At 22.4% G+C, this 24329-nt stretch overlaps 1 protein-coding gene across 2 annotated transcripts in view; it reads left to right on the top strand.

Moving 5' to 3' along the window:
* Positions 1–24329, top strand: part of LOC122507810 — a 262525-nt gene that overhangs the window by 97984 nt on the left and 140212 nt on the right. The window contains exon 3 of one of the 2 annotated variants that reach the window (XM_043620730.1): positions 6290–6336. In XM_043620730.1, the coding sequence (XP_043476665.1) occupies positions 6300–6336 (37 nt within the window). In that variant the 5' untranslated portion in view covers positions 6290–6299. Of the gene's footprint in view, positions 1–6289; positions 6345–24329 lie in introns of both variants that reach the window. The other variant, XM_043620729.1, reaches the window with a different exon arrangement.

The following is a 24329-nucleotide window of genomic DNA, read 5'->3' as shown; positions in this document are numbered from 1 at the left end:
ATCTAACAATTGTGTGGAATTAATTTTTTTTGAAAATTTTTAATTGAGTTTCTTTTGGAAATTATTTAAAAATTTTATATTCTAATAAATATTCAATTGAAGAATTTCGGAATAATCGATGAAATTTCGTAAAATTGTATATTTTAAACAAATAGACTTGATAATTATTAAAGAACTTTTTCAAAAATTATTAAGAAGAATGGATTTACAGATGAATTTTAGTTAAAATATGTATAGAAAATAATAATTGAATTGAAATGCTGAAAATAATTTTTTTGAAGTTGTAGTATGTTTTACATAATAATAGGTACTCTTATAAGTTGTTGAATTTTGAAAAAGATTTTAACTTTATATTTTTTAAAAATTTTCTTAAAAATTTTGTCTGGAAATCAGGGAAAATTCAGGGAAAATAAAAATTAAGTTTTGTGACAACCCTGCTGTAGTTATTTCTTTATTCTTTAATTTATTTGCTTATTTATTTCATTAGTTTTATATTATCTTGCTTAAATATATTTCTTTATTCACAGATCTACATTCTAGTGCTAAGAAAAGTAGAGAAATTAATTAGAAAGTAGAGAAAAACAAAAAAGTATAAAAATTCATATCATTATTAATAATTCACGCATTCAACGCGTATATACATGTGATATAAAGTTATGTAGTTCGATAATCGGATTACATATAGATGCATAATGGAACAATCGTGTCGGCTGCTCTGTATATTTAAACACGAATATATATATATAGAAACGTGATGATCGTATAGCAGGAATTCCCACACTGTATATTTATTTATAATTAAACAAGAGTTTGCTGACCGCGTTGGGTCAGCCGCCAGACCCAGCAGAAATATTGTTCTCCATAGACCCCAATAATATAGCTGTATATATATATATAGTTATAATATAAGGCTGTAAATGAGTATGCGCTTATATCCTGTACACACTTTACACACACTATATACAGGACGGACAGTGACCTTGCCTAGAATATACTCAAGGTTGTTTAAGAATGTATAATCTTCTTGTGATATCGTTTTAACTATATCTACTCGCAATTAAATGAAGATATCTACTATCGGCTCAAAAAGTATAGGCCCCTGTGTTTGAAAGCTCATAACTCAGGTAAAAAAATTCACACGTTAATCGGACAACTTGGATTTAGAAGAAACACTATTTCTACGTTAGTATACGGAAATGCAAGAAATAAAAAAATTTTTTGCGTTATTTACGGATTTTCGAAAGTGAAAAATACATGTTTTTTTGAAGCATTTTGACAAGGGCCTACTTTGAAAGCTTGTAGCTTATTCAATAAGTATCGCATTGTTATGCTGAATTTTTTCTATGAAGTTTAAACCCTACTAAAACAATATATACAAAAATTTTTGAATTATTGCATTAACTTTTTGTTATTATTTGAAACAAAGATAAAAAGTCATCGCCTTTGCAAATAATAATACAGATTTGAGACAAACTGTAAATTACGTACAATATGGTATTGAAAATAATGCAATAAAAATAAATTGTTTAAAAAAATTATTTAATGAATTATTTAGAAAAAAGTTTTCAGTTTTTTGCTTTATTACCCCCATTAAAGCAAGGTGCAGGCAGTCTTGCCGATACCTTTAGTGAAGATCACTCGACAAAGGTTTTAAAGTTGTAAATAACTCGCTATAATAGAAAAATCTTTAAAAAAAAAGGTACAGTAGTGGACCGCTTGGGACCGCTGCCATTGAATGTCCTGTTGCTGACAAAAGGGTTCATGACTGCCTGCACCTTGCTTTAATGGGGTAATAAAGCAAAAAACTGAAAACTTTTTTCTAAATAATTCATTAAAAAATTTTTTTAAACAATTTATTTTTATTGCATTATTTTCAATACCATATTGTACGTAATTTACAGTTTGTCTCAAATCTGTATTATTATTTGCAAAGGCGATGACTTTTTATCTTTGTTTCAAATAATAACAAAAAGTTAATGCAATAATTCAAAAATTTTTGTATATATTGTTTTAGTAGGGTTTAAACTTCATAGAAAAAATTCAGCATAACAATGCGATACTTATTGAATAAGCTACAAGCTTTCAAAGTAGGCCCTTGTCAAAATGCTTCAAAAAAACATGTATTTTTCACTTTCGAAAATCCGTAAATAACGCAAAAAATTTTTTTATTTCTTGCATTTCCGTATACTAACGTAGAAATAGTGTTTCTTCTAAATCCAAGTTGTCCGATTAACGTGTGAATTTTTTTACCTGAGTTATGAGCTTTCAAACACAGGGGCCTATACTTTTTGAGCCGATAGTAGCCATACACATTGCTTCTGCATTTATGCGAAAAATAGTTTAACTTTGTACTATTTTCGCTAAAATGGCTTTTTATTTGCTCTTTTCTTTACACACTTGTTAGATTTTATGACTTTCGATTTTTCAATTACTTGTTAAATTAATCCTCGAAGTCCTGACTACTGTATTTTTGGTGCTTCTGTCAAAATTAAGGTCACGAATTACTCACGAGGCTATTGACACTTTTTGACATTTTTTTTCCAATTAGAGACCATTAAAATTAAATGAAAGTGAATTCAAGTTAAATCCGTTTATATTAATTGTCAAACTCTCTAAACTTGATTATAAAATATGAAATAATTATAGAATTACGAATATTGACGAACATTTTAAGATTTAATATGGAGATGCTATTCTCCACCTGAGAACGCAAAGGTCACCGCTAGATGGCAGTTCAGTTCCTTCTTGGAAGTTTTACTGCCATCTGGTGGTGACCTTGGCGTTCTCAAGTGGAGAAATTAAGCCATCAAATTATTCCTCAACAATAATTTTTTTTTTAATTAAAAAACTATTATACTGACAAAAGTATAACCAGTCCGAGTCAAATAAGAGAACATTTTACTTAAAACCGAGCTTAAAACTATAAATTAAATTTTTCATAACTATAAAACATGAAAAGATATCGATAACTCCGAGTCATCGACTCGGAGTGATCGATTTCTTCATGTTTTATAATAATTAAAAATGAACGACTGATAAAATCATTATCAAATCAATTATTATTTTCAAGAATTTTTTACTAAAATTCTTCTTTAAATTGATTATATTTAATAATTTTCGAAAAAGTTCTTTGACAATTTTCAAATCCATTTGTTTACAATATTCAATTTTACGAAATTTCAATTATTCGTAAATTTTTCAATCAAATAAATAATAGAAAATAAAAACTTAAAATAATATTTAAGAAATTCAAGTAAACATTTTAAAAAAAATTAATTTCAAAATTCAATTATTTTTAAAAATTCACGCTATATTGCTTTTAATATTCAATTAATATCTAAAATTTTAATTGAAATTAATTTTTAAATTAATTCTTATTACAAAATCCTACTAGAATTCAATTATTTAAATACAAAAAAGTAATTAATTGAATAATTGAATGTTTCTTAAAAATCAATTTCCATAAAGAATCGTTATCAACAAATTTTCAAATAATTGAATTTTATTCTATCAACGAATTTTAATAAAATCTTTAAGAATTATTACATTTTTCGAGAAATTTGATTAAAATTGCATTAAAAATAATTTAAATTCTGCAATGAGTTTTATTATTTGTGAAAATAATTGAATCCATAAGAAGAATTTTATTATTTTTGAACAATATTTAATTTTTGCGAAGAATATTTAATACCCTTAAAAATAATTAAATTTTTGCAATAATTTACAGCTTTTACAAAATTGAATTTTTTTTGTGTTTTTAATTAAACATGTTCTATAAATCCATTATTTTTAATAATTTTTAAAAAAGCTTTTTAAGAATTCTCAAATTCATTTGTTTAGAATTCAATTTTATAAAATTTCAATTATTAGTAAATTCTTGAATTAAAAATATATTAGAAAATAAAACTTTAAATAATTTTTAAAAAATCCGGAATTAAAGTTTCTTAAAAAAAAATTAATTCAACAGAATTATAAGTTAAAACTATGAAAAATTCAAATTTTCAAAGATTTTAATTTGAAACCTTTTCAAAATTTAATTTTTTCTAAAATTTTATGCACTACTGATTTTAAAATTCAAGTATAATCTAAAATTTTAACTGAAATATATTTTTAAATCAATGTTTATTAGAAAATTCTGCTTTAATTCAATTATTTAAATACAAAAATAAATAATTTATTGAATAATTGAATGTTTCTTAAAATTCAAATCGTATAAAGAATTTTATCAACAAATTTTTAAATAATTGATTTCTTTTGATAAATTTTAATAAAAATTACATTTTTTGAGGATTTTAATTAAAATTGTATTAAAAATAATTGAAATTCTGTTAAAAAAAATTTATTATTTGTGAAAATAATAATTGAATTCCAAAAAAGAATTTTATTATTCATCAAATAATTGAATCCCTTCAACAAATGTTATTATTATGAAAATAATTGAATTATTGCAAAGAATTTTATTACTTCTCAAAATAATTGAATTTTCAAAAATTTATTAATTTTTTAAAATTGATGGCCTTTAAAATTCAATTGTTATTTAAAATTTTACCTGAGATTCGTTTTTCAATCAATTTTTGTTAGAAAATTCTAACAGAATTCAATTATTTAAAAATTAAAATAAATTAATTTATTGTAAAATTGAATGTTTCTCAAAATTGAATTCTGATAAAGGATTTTATCAACAAATTTTTAAATAATTGAATTCTTTCGATGAGTTTTAATGGAAATTTCAAGTTACATTTGTCGAGAAACTTGGTTAAAATTGTTTAAAAAATAATTGAAATTTGGCAATAAGTTTTATTATTTATGAAATTAATTGAATTCCTAAAAAGAATTGTATTATTTACGAAAATAATTGAATTACTAAAATGAATTTTATTATTTACGAAAATAATTGAATCCCGTAAAAATTTTATTATTTATGAAAATAATTAAATGATTGCGAGAAATTTATAAATTTATTAATTTACAATTTAATTCTTTTAGAAAATTTTATGAAAATAGTATAGATATTGAAAATCATTGAATTGAGGAAAATTTTTGAAAATTGAATTTCGGAGAAGAATTTTATTATTTATAAAGATAATTTAAATTTTGACGAGAATTTGCTTAAATTTTTAAAAATAATTGAATTTCTGCGAAGAATTTTATTACTTTTTAAAATAATTAAATTTTTGCAATTATTTGTAATTTTTCTAAAATTATCCAAATTATATCGTACAATTTACAAATTTTTCAACTTTTCTGAATCAAATTACGGACTTTACGGACCTTTTTTTTCCAAAAAAACGGACTTTTTACGGACTTCAAACAAAGTTCCGGACTTTTACTCGATTTACGGACCTATAGTTCGAGCCCTGATTTTTTCTGTCTTTAACTTTTTCGTCTTTTTTATTTCTTTATTATTATTTTTTTAAAAATTTTTTTCTTCTTTTTGAGTCTATTTTTGGTTTATTCTTTTTGGCTTTCTTTTTATAACTAATTGACTTGGGGATTTGTTGACAAGCAAAAAGTTTATATACTTTTACCCCAGGCCTTGATATCCAGATTCCTCGCTCGCCCTGAACTTGAGTATTTTTACACGACCTCGCTGAGTCGTTTTCCAAGAAGGTGAGATCGTGCTGAAAGCGATCGGTTATTTCGACCCGAATGATTCCAAAGAATCATCGCGGATCTCCGTGCCTTTTATCGATAGAATTTCCAAGAAAACGCCCAAGCCTGTTTTTCAATCTCTCAACGCGAGAATTTTTATGAAGACTTCCGCGATTATTATTATACACTCTATATATATATTTTACAATTTTAACAATGTTATATTATAAAGTTAACACGCATCGCACTCTATCAGAATAAATTATCTATACATTTATTCCCCCGGAGATTTGAATGCCAATTTTCTAATCAAGAGAGTAGCTTTTTTCTGATAACTACATTTTCAGTATACAATAATTAGCAAAATTGATAATTTTATTTTAAATTTAAAAAAAATAAGAAAAAAATATTATAACTACTTTCAAAAGTTATTATGTCAATGGGAAAATTTTCTCTAATGATTAGGTACTTTTATCTTCTTAATTAAATTATAATTGAAAAAACATTATAATTGACAGTTTTTACAGATGAATTACAATGATATCGAGTCCATAATAATGAGAGTTTTGCCATTGAAAAAAATTATAATTTCCAAAATTATAGGTGAAAGAGGAAAATTTTCTCTCTTGATTTTTTATTTTTATCTCCTTTACCTTATTAATTACTAAAAATTATAATTGCCATTCTCCTTTTTCAGATGGACTACAATGAAATCGAGAAAATCACAATCAGAATTTTACAGAAGTATGTGGGTGAGTTTTTTTCAATAAGCATAAAATTTTTCTTACATAATATTGCACAGATACACGAATAATAATTTAAAATACGAAAAATAAAATCATCGGCGTAATATCGAAAAAATTCTTGTTTACACGGAATTCATAATCGATTAATCAAAATCAATCAATCATTTTTTTCATCATTAATTATTTTTTTTTCTTCTAATTAGAAACAAAACATTTAAATTTTATGTTCGAATCCTTGACTGAGAATTATATTTAAGAAAAAAAAGAAGAAGAAACAACTCTTCTTAGTTCTAATAATAATTAAAACGTCACGAAACTATTAATCAGTGAATTTAATGATGAAAGAGTACGATTGTAAAAATACCATTTCTTGGAGATTCTGACTCACTTCGCCTTATAATACTCACGTAATCGAGCATTTTTTTCTATTACACGGGACATTTTTCCGAGAAATACACGGCAAAATATTGTGAGGCGATCAATGTTTTTTTCACTTCTCGTTCATTATATTTTGTTACATCATTTTGGTACTTTTAATTTTACAAATTTTCATTTTTTATGTAACGTTTATTATCTAAATCTGCGTTAGATTTATTCTCTTTTCCAATTTTTTGAAAATATTATTATAATAATAAGTATTTGTTAAATTTAATTAAAAAAAGGAATATAACTTTATTTATTAAAATGAAAAAAAAATTATTTCATTCAAATAACCGATTATAATCAATTAAATATTTACTTGAATCAAATAATTTTTGTTTGAGTTAATTAAATGGAATTTGCTTTAAATGATGCAGAAATTCAAAAACAATTATGTTCAAAAACTTTTAAAAATTCTCTTAAAAATTTTAATTATCTTTAGAAATAATTAAATTCTTCTCTGAAATTCAATTATTTTCCAAAATTTCAATAAAATTCTTGTAAAAAATTTTCCTCAATTCAATGATTTTTAATATCTACTATTTTAATAACATTTTCCAAAAAATTTCAATTATATAAAAAAAAAAAAATTAAATAAAATTCTTCACAAACCTTTAATTATTTTCATAAAATAATAAAAATTCCACAGGAATTCCATTATTTACCATTTTTTTTATAAATTTCTTCGCAATCATTCAATTATTTTCATAAATAATAAAATTTTTACAGGGATTCAATTATTTTCGTAAATAATAAAATTCTTATTAAGAATCCAATTATTCTCATAAATAATAAAACTTATTGTCAAATTTTAATTATTTTTAATACAATTTTAACAGAGTTTCTCGAAAAATGTAACTTGAAATTTTCATTAAAATTCATCGAAAGAATTCAATTATTTAAAAATTTGTTGATAAAATTCTTTATCAGAATTCAATTTTAAGAAACATTCAATTATTCAATAAATTAATTTATTTTAATTTTTAAATAATTGAATTCTGTTAGAATTTTTTCACAAAAATTGATTGAAAAACTAATCTCCATTAAAATTTTAAATAATAATTGAATTTTAAAGGCCATCAATTTTTAGAAATTAATGAATTTTTGAAAATTCAATTATTTTAAGAAGTAATAAAATTCTTCGCAATAAATCAATTATTTTCATAATAATAACATTTATTGCAGGAATTCAATTATTTGATGAATAATAAAATTCTTTTTTGGAATTCAATTATTTTTACAAATAATAAATTTTTTTACAGAATTTCAATTATTGTTTATACAATTTTAATTAAAATCCTCGAAAAATGTAATTATTCTTAAAATATTTATTAAAATTTATCGAAAGAAATCAATTATTTAAAAATTTGTTGATAAAATTCTTTATACTATTTAAATTTTAAGAAACATTGAATTATTTAATAAATTATTTATTTTTGTATTTAAAGAATTGAAATCTTGTTATTGAACTTTCTAATAAAAATTGATTTAAAAATGAATTTGAGTTAAAATTGTTGATAATAATTGAATATTAAAATCAATATAGCGTGAATTTTTAAAAATAATTAAATTTTGAAAAGGTTTCAGATTAAAATCATTTGAAAATTTGAATTTTTCATAGTTTCAACTAATAATTCTGTGGAATTAATTTTTTTTGAGAAAATTTAATTGCGGATTTGTTTTGAAATTATATTTAAAGTTTTTATATTCTAATATATTTTTAATTGAAGAATTTACGAATAATTGAAATTTTGTAAAATTGAATTGTAAACAAATGAATTTGAAAATTCTTAAAGAACGTTTTCAAAAATTATTAAAATTAATGGATTTATAGAGGATGTCTCACGAAAAAAAGTCAATTTTGTAAAAGTTACAAATTATTGCAAAAATTCAATTATTTTCAAGAGTATTAAATATTCTTCGCAAAAATTAAATATTGTTCAAAAATAATAAAATTCTTCTTAGGGATTCAATTATTTTTACAAATAATAAAACTCATTGCAGAATTTTAACTATTTTTAATATAATTTTAATCAAATTTCTCGAAAAATGTAACTTGAAATTTTTATTACAATTTATCGAAAGAATTCAATTATTTAAAAATTTGTTAATAACGATTCTTTATGAGAATTGATTTTTAAGAAACATTCAATTATTCAATTAATTATTTTTTGTTTGTATTTAAATAATTGAATTCTAGTAGGATTTTGTAATAAAAATTAATTTGAATTAAAATTTTAGATATTAATTGAATATTACAAGCAATATAGCGTGAATTTTTAAAAATAATTGAATTTTGAAATTAATTTTTTTTTAAAAAGTTTAATTAAATTTTTTTAATGTTATTTGAAGTTTTTATTTTCTAATATTTATTTAATTAAAAAATTTACGAATATTTGAAGTTTCGTAAAATTGAATATTGTAAACAAATGGATTTGAAAATTGTCAAAGAACTTTTTCGAAAATTATTAAATATAATCGATTTAAAGAAGACTTTTAGTTAAAAATTTTTGAAAATAATAATTGAATTGTAAATGATTTTATCAATTTGGAATTTTTAATTATTATAAAACATGAAGAAATTGATCACTCCGAGTCGAAGACTCGAAGTTATCGATATCTTCATGTTTTATAGTTATGAAAAATTTAATATTTATAGTTTTAAGTAAAATAAAATAATTTAAACTCATTAATTAATAATTGAAAAATAATAAAATTAATTATTAATTATTTTATAAAAATTGAAAAATATATATTATTACAATTTTGTTGTTATGTTTAAAAACTATCCTACCGTAAAATAATAAATGAAAAATTTAAATCATTTTTTTCACTGATTAATAAGCGATGACAGTAACTGCAGTCATTTTTGGCTGATTTTCAAACAGAATTTGAAATGATGTTATAATAATTGAGTCATAGTGATAAATTTATAGTGGATTTTCACTGACTTATAGCTTTATAGAGAAAATAATGTAAAATTTCTTTCTCTCTCTTTCCTTCTTTGTATATACAATATAATATTATATACAACGCATGGTTTTTATCAACAACTATATCATTACACAATTTTCTGATATGAATCGAGAGTTACAAATTTCATAGACGTGCGTGTGTATATATATACAAAATCAAATATAGAGATTGTGTATATACAGCACTTGCAAGTACGCATTTGAACGCAACTGGTACATACCGCATATAACTGTACTCATAAATTCTAACTGTAAATTTCTGTCGCGAGTGTCTGCCGTTCGAATAACGCGTGATGACTAATTTGCGGCAAAACACAAGCATCAGATTGCGAGTGTATTTTATTGTAACTGAAAATTAAATTTTTAATCCCCTGCAATTAACGTGAAAAAGAAAAATATTATCGAAGGGAAAACACCGCGAATGTTCCAAACACATATTCAAACTAGACTGAGAATTATATTTTTTGGAATTTTTCCAATAACTGTTTTCAATTTTCTTATTTATGCAAATAAATAATGCTAGTTAAATAATTTATTTATTCATTTATTTATCAATTTATTTATCTATTTATTTATCTATTTATTTAATTATTTATTCATTTATTTATTTACTTTTTGCTTCTTAGGTCCCTCTCTTCATGATGCGTCACATATTTATTTATTTATCAGTTTATTTATTTATTAATTTATTAATGAAGGTATTTATTTATCTGTTTATTTTTTATTTAATATTTTTATTTACGGGGTCATTCAAAAAATACGTAACGTTTTTATGTCCCTGAAGTTAGCGTCAACGCTCAGCATCGAAAACTATTATTTTTTTGGGATTTCTGGAGATGAAAATACCAATAATTCCAATTTTTGTTTACCTCGGGAGTTAAAAATAAGTTGAAGAACTTTTTTTTGACCTAGAACCTTTAAAAAAATTGTTTTCTTTTTATTTTTGCAAAAAAACGTCTTTCGAGCCTATGTTTTTAGGAAGTTAGGGGGAGGGGGGTATTTACCCCCCAGGAAGGGAAAGAGAAAAAATTTTCGAAAAAAAGCTTGACGTATTTTTTAAGTGGCCTTTTATTTATTTACATATATTTATCTACTTATTTATTTAAAGAAACTTGTGAATTTTTTTTGTCTATAAATATAAAATAATCATAATAAGAATAGGAAAATACGAGGTAATTGGATTCAATTTACAGTGTCTCATTAAATGAAATTATTGAAATAATTCATAACACGTGCCTTGAGAAATTTTTTGTGACTTACATCACACACTTCGTTTATTAATGATTATTATTGCTCTCGAAGCATTGAGACAATAAATAATACGTGCGCGCGGTACTTGACATTTTATGAGTTCAGGGAGTCTCGGACAATATTATTGTCACAAAACATAGTCACAACTGTCAATCTGCCAAAAATTCCTTCAGCTCTGTGTATGATGTCAAAAATTATCACTATAGGAAAACGTGCTCATTTATTTTATTTTATAAATTGATCATCATTTTTTTTTTTTTTTGTAAATTATAGTATAAATAGGTATTACTAATTATTATTATTAATTATGAATATTAATTATTATTTTACAATATAAGAAAATTGTTACTGTGTAACTTCTTCAAAATTATTTTCATCATTTCAATTCAATTATTTTTTTCTAGAATTTTTAACTAAAATTCTTCTTTAAATCAATTGTTTTAAATAAATTTTGAAAAAGTTTTTTTAAGAATTTTCAAATCCATTTTTTGTTTACAGTTCAATTTTACGACATTTCGATTATTCGGAAATTCTTTAAGTAAATATATATTTGAAAATAAAAACTACAAATAATTTCAAAAAAAGTCAATTAAAAGTTAAAAAAAAATTTAATTCTTTAGAATTGTTAGTTAAAAGTATAAAAAATTCAAATTTTTAAAGATTTTAATTCGAAACCTTTTCAAAATTCAATTATTTCTAAAAATTCCTGCTATAATGCTTTTAATATTCAATTACTATCTAAAATTTTAACTAAAATTCATTTTTAAATTAATTTTTAATAGAAAATCCTAGGAAAATTATTGAATTATTTAAGGGGTTACCCCCACTTGTAGCGCAAAAAAATAAGCCTTTTTTATGAATTTTTTTAAAGAAAACTACAAAACCTTTTTAATCTATAACTATATCATCTTAAAGAACACATATTGAAGAACTTTTAGTAATTTTTTTGTTAAAAAATATTACATAGTTAAGTGTCAAACTGCCGTCAACGAAATAATATTTTTATTTATACGGTTTGCGGTGACCAACATTGCGGCGAAGTGAATCATCGGAATCAAAAAATGTGGATAAATTTAGTCAAATATGAGTATAAACTAGTCTTTAATCGAAGGATTTAAAAAAATATTTATTTTTCACAAAATGGCTGACAGTCTAAGTTAAAAGTTCGATTTTAACGAAAAAAAACGTCCGTTTTTTGGCTATAAAACGGACATTTTTTTTCGAAAAAGAAAATCGAACGATTAAAGACTACATTTTTATGTATTAAATAAGCCTGCAAAATTTCAAGAAGATCGGTTCATTAGTGTTTGAGTAATCTTGGTCACCGACTTCAGAAATGCCATTTCGAGAAAAACGCGTTTAAAGTTTCAATTTCAGTTTCCACGAAGAAAATAATTTTTTTGTAAAGTTACATAGAATCAACTCCGGTAAGTGGGAGTACGTAATAGTTTGGTTTCCAGAAGTAGGCTGAAAAGTCATGGTGGTAATTAAAAAAAAGATATTCATTTTATCGATGCATATATGTATATACAAATCAGTATATATCAGACTCTTTCGTCTCTTTCAAAGCTCATATCTCAGTCAATTTTGTTGGAATTGACTTGAAATTTTCAGGACATACTTTCAGTTACTTATGCTTCAAAAAAATGCAATAAAAGAAAAATCGATTTTTTCAAAGTTGCAAGTGGGGGTAACCCCTTAAATTTTAAAGAAAAAAAATAATAAATTAAATTTCTAAAAAGAATTTTATTATTTATGAATATATTTGAATCCCTGTAAAAAATGTATTATTTATGAAATTAATTGAATTTCTAAAAAGAATTTTATTATTTATTAAAATAATTAAATTATTGAGAAGAAATTTATCAAAAATTTGTAAATAATTGAATGCCTAAAAAGAATTTTATTGTTTATCAAAATAATTGAATCTCTGTAAAAAATTTTATTATTTATGAAAATAATTGAATTATTGCGAAGAAATTTATAAAAATTTATAAATAATTGAATTCCTGTTAAAAATTTTATTATTTATGAAAATAATTGAATTATTTTTGAAGAAATGTATTAAAAAAATTTGTAACTTTTTAAGTTTTCCAAAATTCAATTTTTTTGTGTTTAGAATTTGAAATTCTTGTATATGAACCCATTTTTTTTTTTACTAAATCAATTAAATATATTAAAAAATTTACCTAATTTCTGAAGAATTTGAATTATTAAAATTTTTCAAAAATGTAAACTTCTTTAAAAGTTCTAATTAAATTTATTAAAAATCGAAATTTCCCAAAAATTTCAAATTAAAACCTTTTGAAGTTCATCTATAATTGAAATCCTGTGAAATTTTTATTATTTTATTTAAAATTTTTTATAAATATTTGGATTCTTTTGGAAAATTTTATTAAAGTAGTAAATTTTGAAAATAATTGAATTTCGGAGAAAAATTTTATTATTTTTAAGGATACTTGAAATTTTTACAAGAATTTTTTTTTAATTTTTAAACATAATTGAATTTCTGCGAAGAATTTTATTTATAAAAATAATTGAATTCCTGCAACGAATTTTATAAAAATCTTTTTAAATAATTGATATTTATCGAAAAATTTTATGAAATTTTGTATTTTAAATAATTGAAATCCTGTGAAAATTTTATTACTTATGAAAATAATTTAATTATTTTGAAGAAATTTATAAAAAATTTTTTAAATAATTGAATTCCTGTGAAATTTTGAAAAGAATTGTATTAAAATTTGTAAAAATAATTGAATTTTGAAGAAGAATTTTATTATTTTTAAAGATAATTGAAATTTTGACGAGAATTTTTTTTTTAATTTTTGAGAAGATAATTGAAATTCTGCAAAGAGTCTCATTACTTTTGAAAATAATTGAATTTCTGCAAACATTTGTAACTTCTCCAAAGTTCAATTTTTTTATTGTTTGTATTAAAATTCTTCTATGAATTCATTATTTTTAATAATTAATTTAATATGTTTTTAAAAATTTAACTAATTTTTAGAAGAATTTGAATAATTAAAATTTTTCAAAAATCTAAGTTTTTTAAAACTTTGAATTAAATTCATTCAAAATTGAAATTTTATAATATGTCAAATTAAAATCTTTTGAAGTTCATCTGCATGAAAATTGTAAACTTAACTCTTTTGAAACATCGAGTTTTTCTATATAATATAATATATAACAATAATAATAATTATTAGTATTATTTTTAATATATAATTAAATTATTAAACTACGATTTATTATTAAAGTATTAAACTAATAAAACTTTTGAAAATTTCGAAAATTAATAAAATATTAAAAATGTGGAAACAATTTTCAATAATTCTTTTCTTTAAACGAAAGATTGTATAAGAATTTTGTAGAACGTTGTTTTATATATATATACACTATTTCTCATTTCATAAGTACTGAAGGAATTCCTCGATTATTATCTCGCCAACGCATTAGCCGGCAATTAATTTTTCATTATGCTGTCTCATTCTGAAATAATGGAAAAAGATGATTTCAATATTTTCAAGTGTTTTCCAGGAAGGAAATATAGTTTAGTTTTAAAAATTTTTTTACTACTGCATTTTTGTTTTGTTTTGTTTTTTTTTTGTTTGTTTAATGGAAAATAGTTGTTATTTCGCGCCCAGTTTGTGTGTGTGTGTCAGATTAAATAAAAGTCAGATTCGCAACTCTCTCGCGGGGAATGAGTCACATTCGAGGCCGCGCGAGTGTGCCTGGACTTAGTTCGTCGTGCCTTTCATTTTATTATTACTCTTTTCTTATTCTCACTTTAACCTAGTAGATTACGAATTGCTCAACCTCGTGCCAAGTCTCTTTATGCAATCTATTTCCGCCTAAGGGATGGAACATTGCACGTTATTTGTAACTTCATCTCGTCAAGAAACTCGCTTATTTCCATTTTCCCGCTGGCCATCACCCAAGCTAGAAAATTTTCTTTTCTCACATCTATATATTTTTATATATTTTTATTTACATAATATTAAAAATATCTTTCTATTCTTGCGTACTTTTAACATTTTTTTCTCTCTCTCTCTCTCTCTCTCTCTCTCTCTCTTTCTCTCTCTCTCTCTCTCTCTCTCTCTCACTCTAACATTTTCTCATCACTTAATCTACGAATTACAAGTAGAAAATTTTAACTAATTTCAATTATTGTAATTATTTTTCTTTTGAATTCAGGATTGTCACAGGTCAGGAAATTCAGGGAAAAGTCAGGGATTTTTATTAAAATACTGGAAAAAATTAAATTTGTAGAATTCATAATTAGTTTTATTTAATTTTTTAACCATTTAATTAATTATTAAAAATCATTCATTTATAGAAGAATTTTAGTTAAAAATACTAAAAAAAAATTTAATTTTAGAGAAGTTACAAATATTTGCAGGAATTCAATTTTGTTTAAAAATTTAAAAAAATTCTAGTCTAAATGTCAATTATCTTTAAAAATATTAAAATTTTTCTTGAAAATTTAATTATTTGCAGAAATAATAAAAATTTCACAAAAATTCAACTATTTACATATTTGTTTATAAATTTTTTCGCAACAATTCAATTATTTGCATAAATAATTAGATTTTTTACAGAGATTCAATTATTTTCATGAATAATAAAACTCATCATATGAAGTTCAATTATTTTTAATACAATTTTAACAGAATTATACGAAAAATGTAATTTCAAGTCTTTATTTTCTTAATATTGAATTAAAAGATTTTCGAATAATCGAAATTTCGTAAAATTGAATTGTAAACAAGTGGATTTAAAAATTCTCAAGGAACTTTTGCAATAATTATTCAAAATAATTGATAATTGGTTTCTTTCGAAGAATTTTAATAAAAATTTTTTAAATAATTAGGTACATTTTTCGAAGAATTTACTTAAAAATGTGTTAAAAATAATTGAAATCCTGTGAAGATTTTTATTATTTATGAAAATAATTGAATTCTTGCGAAGGATTTTATTTTAATTTTTGTAAATAATTAAAATTACTTTTTGAAAAGTTTTATGGAATTAATTATTAATTTATGTTATGTTAATTTCATGCAAAGGAATTTTATTACATTTCTTTTGAATAATTGAAATCCTGTGAAGAAGTTTATTAATTATTTATGCGAATATAATTGGATTCTTGCAACGAATTTTATTAAATTATTTTTAAATAATTGAAATCCTGTGAAGAATTTTATTATTTATGAAAATAATTGAATTCTTGCAACGAATTTTATTACAGTTTTTTTTAAATAATTGAATTTTTTTGAGAAATTTTATTTAAATAGTAGATTTTAAAAATATTTTAATTTCAGCGAAGAATTTCATTTTTATGAAATGTAATTGACTTTATGCAACGAATTTTATTACATTTCTTTTAAATAATTGAAATATTGAGAAGAATTTTATTATTTATGAAAATAATTGAATTATTGCAACGAATTTTATTAAATTATTTTTAAATAATTGAATTTTTTTGAGAAATTTTATCAAAATAGTAGATTTTAAAAATATTTGAATTTCAGATAAGAATTTTTTTTTATGAAATGTAATTGAATTCTTGCAAAAAATTTTTGAAAATAATTACATTTTTCGAGAAATTCATTTTAAATGACATTAAAAATAATTTAATTCCCATAGGAAAAATTTATTATTTTTGAAAATAATTAAATTTTTGCAACGAATTTGATTACATTTTTTAAAATAATAATTGATTTGATGTGAAAAATTGTATTACTTATAAAAATAATTGAATTCTTGCAAAGGATTTTATTTTGTAAATAATTTAATTTTTTTTTTTTTTTTGAAAAATTATATAGAAATTTAAATTATTATAAAACATGAAGATATCTTCATGTTTTATAATAATATTGTTAAAAGGTATTGAATACAAAAGGCTTAAATTTGAATTTTTTTAAAATCTTAATTCCTACGAATAAATACTAATGATTAAATATTTATTTAAAAAAGAAGTAATTGATGTTTTCAAATATTTTTCCAATTAAAGAAATTCCTAAATAAATGTACCTATTAGTAGAACATTTTTTTGGAGTATCTAATAATTTTTAGAATAATTAAAAATTTTTTTTGTCAGACATTTTGAATTTTACAAATCTGACCTCATTTTCGTAATTAGCGACCCCAGAAACCCCCGACTAACAAGCTTCAAGTAAATTCGAGGGATTTTAACTTCTTCAGTCGCCATGTTGGATCCTCCATTTTGAATTTTTAAAATCAAACATCGCATTCGTAATTAGCAATACCAAAAACATTTAAAGTATAGACTATGATTTTTTTCTAATTATCAGCTATTTAATTAGTAGAAATATTACAAATTAAATATCAGTGACAAACTTTTTTCACTGTCTTAGTTATTTTTAATTTTTAACTAATTCAACTTTAGAGAGTAGTATTTTCTTTCTAGATGTTTCTGTAGTTTTTTGGTTAATTAATTTTTAGGTTCGGAAATTTTGAAATTCTCTTTCTCTCTCCTTTTTATTTGCATTGACGTTTGTTCATTTTGAATTCAAATGAAGATAAATTTATCGAGCTAGTGAGAAGAATGAAGGAAAACAGCAGGCGGCGCCAGACGTCTTTGCCATGGTGAACTATGAGCCGCACTTAATTAACCTCGGATCGATTGCATTTAGGATTGAGAGAGGGTTCCTCTCTCTCTCTCTCTTTCTTTGAGAGAGTCGTTAAAATCGATCGTCAATTGTCATCACGTTCTTTCTCGGTCGAGGTTGTCATCGTTTACTTCAATTTCTTTTCCTTTTTCTTCTTCTTCTTCTTCTTTACTTGGTCGATTGCACTTTTAATACGCAAGCGATCTATATCTAAATCGTATCCTATCGGAAAACTTTTCTTCTAATCGATATTGTATACAATGTTTTTTGTAAATATTGTCTCGAAAAGTTTACATTTTTAAACATGGAAACAATGTTTAGAAAATTCGAAAACAAATAATTTTGCTATTTATTTAGTTACGCGAGAAAGAGAGCGAGAGAAAAAGTAGTAAAATATTCAGTGGATTAAGTCATGTATGGTCAGACGTACAATTAAAGGAAGACGTGTAAATTTTTTTTTTTTTAATCTTGATGTACAAATATTTCGTTTTTATTTGATTTAGATAAACAAGAGAAAATTCATTTTTCCACGTTGCGTTCAATTTACGGAACAAAAAGTGTACCTTTCTGAAAGAATATTTTCTGAATGGAAACTATAAAAGTAGTGCGAGAAATATTTCTGTATATCAAAATTTTTATCGAAATTCCTTTTTTATTTCAATTCTATACATTATTGCTTCATATTTTTATGCTCTCGAGTGTTTTTATTGTTTATTTACATTCTGACTTTTATTTTTATTATTTCCATCATTTTTTACACGGGAAATTCTTTTGTTTTTTCGATAATTATTATTGATGATTTAATTTTTTAATAGACTATACAATATTAATAAATATTATTAATTACTATTAACTAATTGAGCCGCCGGAAAGTAAAACCACACATAAAATTTCCACAGGCGTTTCAGTTGGCCCTTGATGGTTGAAAAATCGATGGTCATAAAAAAATTTTTAAAAATCACTTTCTTATTGGAAATTGAATTTCGCATCTTTTTTCTTCTATAAAAAAAATTGATAACTCTTACCATTTTCGAGAAAAATGCAAAAAACTGAATTTTTCGAAAACACATTTTTAATTGAATTTTTCACTTCAACTCGCTCTAAAACATAAAGTTATGAATATTTTTTAATAATATTTACAGGGAATATAGTTTAACCTATCCTCAAGACAACAAACTTTGTCAGAAAGTAAAATATTTTATGTAAAAAAGTTATTAATTTTTTTCATACATAGTGTCAAAATAATTATTTTCAATGTTCGAGGGCTTCGTTTATCTGAAAAATTTTTAGTGATCAAAAACTTCCAGTAAAGAAAATGTTCATTAAGGTATAATAAATATTTTTGCCAAATAGTTTTACTCTTGGATTAACAGTTTAGAAAATATTATTAAAAAACTATTTTCTGTCAAACGCGCGCGAGTCAAGAATCTAACGCTGCATAGTGCCACCGACACTGCCGGGCATAAAGACTCAAGGTTGTTAGTGTTTACTATAACAGTGTTTATATCAATAGTGCATTAGTAAATTCATTAAATATGTGAAGAAATATTTTATAATATACTTACCTAAAATTTTTTTTTTTTAAATGACTGATGTAAATAATAAATTAGGTATTGGTAGAAAACATGATTTATTATTTACATCAATCATTTTGAAAAAAATAAATTTTTTAGGTAAATATATTATAAAATACTTCTTCACATATTTAATGAATTTACTAATGCACTATTGATATAAACACTGTTATAGTAAACACTAACAATCTTGAGTCTTTATGCCCGGCAGTGTCGGTGGCACTAGCGTTAGATTCTTGACTCGCGCGCGTTTGACAGAAAATAGTTTTTTAATAATATTTGCTAAACTGTTAATCCAAGAGTAAAACTATTTGGCAAAAATATTTATTATACCTTAATGAACATTCTCTTCACTGGAAGTTTTTGATCACTAAAAATTTTTCAGATAAACGAAGCCCTCGAACATTGAAAATAATTATTTTGACACTATGTATGAAAAAAATTAATAACTTTTTTACATAAAATATTTTACTTTCTGACAAAGTTTGTTGTCTTGAGGATAGTTTAAACTATATTCCCTGTAAATATTATTAAAAAATATTCATAACTTTATGTTTTAGAGCGAGTTGAAGTGAAAAATTCAATTAAAAATGTATTTTCGAAAAATTCAGTTTTTTGCATTTTTCTCGAAAATGGTAAGAGTTATCAATTTTTTTATAAAAGAAAAAAGATGCGACATTCAATTTCCAATAAGAAAGTGATTTTTAAAAATTTTTTTATGACCATCGATTGTTCAACCATCAAGGGCCAACTGAAACGCCTGTGGAAATTTTATGTGTGGTTTTACTTTCCGGCGGCTCAATTAATCTGTATTTATTTGTTTATTTATTTGAATTTGATTACTTTCACTCTGGATTTCATTTTTACTAGTTCGATAATTTTTTAAGAGGAAATTATTTTAGTTAAATAATTATTATTGTTATTTAATTTCTTTAATACAAATCTATTAATAAATAATATTTATCATTGATTATACATATTGTTAACTACTCTCATTATATCATTATTGTCTTTATATTATTAATTTATTATTACCTTTTTTTACTATCTTCATTTTTTAATATTTTATCATTTTTTCTTCATTATTATTCAATTATCATTAATAATTAAATGCAAGAATTATAATAATATAAATCGTTCTTTTCTTCAAATATAGAAGATATTATTATCATTATTCTTTAATTATTATTAATAATTAAACGTAGGAATAAATAATAATAATACAAATTGTTCCTTTCCACAAATAGAGAAATCGTAAATTAATGCCTTATTTACTGACAGATATATAACAATATTACAATTACGATCAAGCGCAGATGTCAGATGCTAATTAAAATTTTTAATTCGACGATAAATTCTCTTATGAGTCACGGATATTGTTATAAAAAAAAAATTCACACAGATATTTCTGGCCACATCATCTTAGATTATTAATTCAGAAAAAATTCTGCGTAAATTCGTCGAATTGATTTTCCCCCCTCGATAAGATCGGGAAGATAAAAGAAATTTGAAAACAATAAAAATTGAAGCAAAATTTAATTTAATTTTAAATTTATTTTTTTTTCTTTATATTTTTAATTTTTTTAATTTACTTGGAGTGCTCGACTTTTTAAATTTTTTTTAAATTTAATTCCCTTTTTTTCTTTTTATTCTATTTTAGAGTAATTTTTGAAAATATTTTACACAGAAAAAATCTATTTTCGCAACGTTTTTTTTGCGAAATAAAAATAAAGGAAAAAAATATAAAAAGGATTTTTAATTGTTCATTTCCCAGTCAATTGGCGAAATTCACAAGAAAATGGGTTAAGACCTAAGGAATGTGGAAGATTCCTAATGCCAAGAGTGGATTTTCCAGAAAACTGCGCTGAAGAATCTGGTCGTCATTGCGAGATCACTTCAAGGAATATAAGAGAAATAAATAAAAATAAGGAGAAAGAGAAAAAGTAGAAAAAGAGAAAAAAAAGAGAAAAAGGAGAGAAAAGAGAAAAGAGAGAAAGAGAAAAGAGAGAAAGAGAGGGAAAAGAGAGAAAGAAAATTTTTGCAAGAATAAAAAAAAATGGGTCACAGCACCAAATTTGTAAGTCCGGTTTCCGGCGCGCTCGAGTTCCCAAAAATAATATAAATATATATATGTATAATATAGAGGCTTGTGGAAGAATCATCAGGGAATTCCATATAGTTCTAACGTTCACGGGTCAATATTTGGCAAATTGCCAAAAATTCTACAGAATCGCGAGAATCTTCACTTACATCCAAATCTACTTCTATTAATTTTTTTTCTTTTATATGCGCATTCTAAAACCTGATAAAAAAAATCTCATAAAATTTCCAACTAATTTTAACTGAAATTCACCTTGAAAACTGTGAAAATATTATTTTTAATTTGATTTATTAATGTATTTAGTTATTTAATAATAATACTTATTTATTTTTATTTATTCACTTGTTTTTACTAATTTTTATTTATTTGCTTTTATTTATTTATTTACTTTTATTCATTAATTTATATTTATCATAGGATTGCCACAAATATTCAATTTTATTTTTCCCTGGCTTTTCCCTGATTTCCAGACAAAATTTTCACTTTTTTCCTGACCCTAAATAATATTCTGATTCACTCTAAAAATTATTAGATACTAAAAAAAAATATTCTTAATACATTTATTTGCGGATTTCTTTAATTGTATACAATATTATTCGAAAACATCAATAACTTCTTTTCTAAATAAATATTGAATCATTATTATTTTTCTGTAGGAATTAACATTCTTAAAAACATTCAAATTCAAACCTTTTTGAAATTAAACAACTTATTAAAAATTATTACAAAACATGAAGAATGTTTTCATGTTTTGTAATAATTTAAATTACCATAAAATTTTTCAAAAAAAGTTAATTATTTACAAAAATCCTAATAAAATCCTTCGCAAAAATTCAATTATTTTTACAAGTAGTAAAATTTCTCAAAAAATTCAATAATTATTCAAAAAGAAATTTAATAAAATTCGTTGCAAGAATTCAATTATTTTCATAAATAATAAATCGATTATTCGGTAATTCATTTTTAAGTCAATTTTTATGAGAAAATTATATTAGAATTCAATTATTTAAATACAAAAAAAATTTATTGAATAATTGAATGTTTGTTAAAATTGAATTCTCATAAAGAATTTTATCAACAAATTTTTAAATAATTGAATTCTTTTGACAAATTTTAATAAATTTTTTAAGAATAATTACATTTTTCGAGGAATTTGATTAGAATTGTATAAAAAATAATTAAAGTCCTGCAATGAGTTTTATTATTTATGAAAATAATTAAAATTTTTCCAAGAATTTTATATTAAAATTTTTCTAAAATAATTGAATTTCGGAGAAGAATTTTATTATTTATAAAGATACTTGAAATTTTTACAAGAATTTTTTTTTAATTTTTCGAACATAATTGAATTTCTGCGAAGAATTTTATTACTTTTGAAAATATAATTTAATTCTTCAAACGAATTTTATTCAAGTTTATAGAAATAACTGAATTTCTTGGAAGAATTTTATTTTTATTATTTTTATAAATAATTGAATTCTCGCAACGAATTTTATTCAAGTTTATAAAAACAATTGAATTCCGGTGAAGAATTTTATTTATAAAAATAATTGAATTCTTGAAAACAACTTTGTTAAATTTTTCAATTCTTGCGACGAATTTTATAAAAATCTTTTTAAATAATTGATATTTTTCGTAAAATTTATGAAATTTTGTATTTTAAATAATTAAATTCCTGTGAAAATTTTATTGCGAATGAAAATAATTGAATTATTTCAGAGAAATTTATTAAAAATTTTGTAAATAATTGAATTCCTGTGAAAATTTTATTACTTATGAAAATAATTTAATTATTTTGAAGAAATTTATTAAAAATTTTGTAAATAATTGAATTCCTGTGAAAATTTTATTTATAAAAATAATTTAATTATTTCGAAGAAATTTATTAAAAAATTCCTGTGAATTTTTGCAAAGAATTTTATTAAAATTTTTAAAAATAATTGAATTTTGAAGAAGAATTTTATTATTTATAAAGATAATTGAAATTTTGATAATTGAGATAATGAAGATAATTGAGAATTTTTTTGATTTATCCTGAAAAAGTCAGGGAATTTGAAAAGAGCAAAAGCGTGATAACCCTGTATAAGAAGATATTTTTTCGATTATTTTCAGATAATTAGCAGAATAATAGAAAATTCCTTCGGGAAGAACAAAATAACTATTCGTAAATCTGTCGTTAAAATTTGACATTGCGCCTTTGAAAGGACGATAGTGTGTTTGCGTGCTAAAATATTTAGAGTTGAAAACCATATTCTCGGGTTTCTTGGAAATATTTTCGTATATGAGTGTATGCTCAAAGTGTTGCAATATATTAGTTAAAATTATGATATATATATATACATATATATGAATGGAGAAAATTTTTACGAGCATATACAGCATGCTGTATACGCGAGAAATATGAAAAATGGTTTTGTTTACTAAAATTTTCAAGAGCAAATATTTTCACAGTTGAAAATTTTTCTAACAAAAAAAAATGGAATGATACAAAAGAGAAGTTAAAATTAAACGATAATAAATCAATCATTCTGATTGCAATATATGTATATGTCATTTTGATATTTTGAATTGCAGTGGCAAAATTTTATTGCATTCGTTTATTGATCTATATAAATATCAATTTGATAGTTGAATGACATTTTTGTTATTTTTGTTCTAAATGTGTTTTTCAAATTATTTCACAATCTTGTGATTGCTTATGATAGTAAACATTTTTTTTTGTCAATTAAATTCTAGGTTAATGAAATTATTCCAAAAATAAAAAATTCTATATTTATTTATTTTCTTTATTAAGTACCTGCACACATACATAGAAAAACTATTTGTCAATTTGAAGAAATCGGTTTTGTTAGAGAGATTTTCTTCATTCAAAATAAATTTTCCTCTCATACAGAAATGGGTTTTTGAATAAATAAACTAATAAAAATAAATAAAAAGTAAATAAAATAATAGCCAATAAACTTTTAATCTAATATGTAAATTTATATTTTTGGAATAATTTCTTGCAAATATTTCACTTTTCTTCTTCGTTTTAATGG

This window comes from Leptopilina heterotoma, unplaced genomic scaffold (assembly GCF_015476425.1).
Source record: "Leptopilina heterotoma isolate Lh14 unplaced genomic scaffold, ASM1547642v1 Lhet_51, whole genome shotgun sequence".
Lineage (NCBI taxonomy): Eukaryota > Metazoa > Arthropoda > Insecta > Hymenoptera > Figitidae > Leptopilina > Leptopilina heterotoma.
The sequence above is the reverse complement of the archived record's forward strand: the minus strand, read 5'-3'. Positions and strand labels throughout refer to the sequence as shown.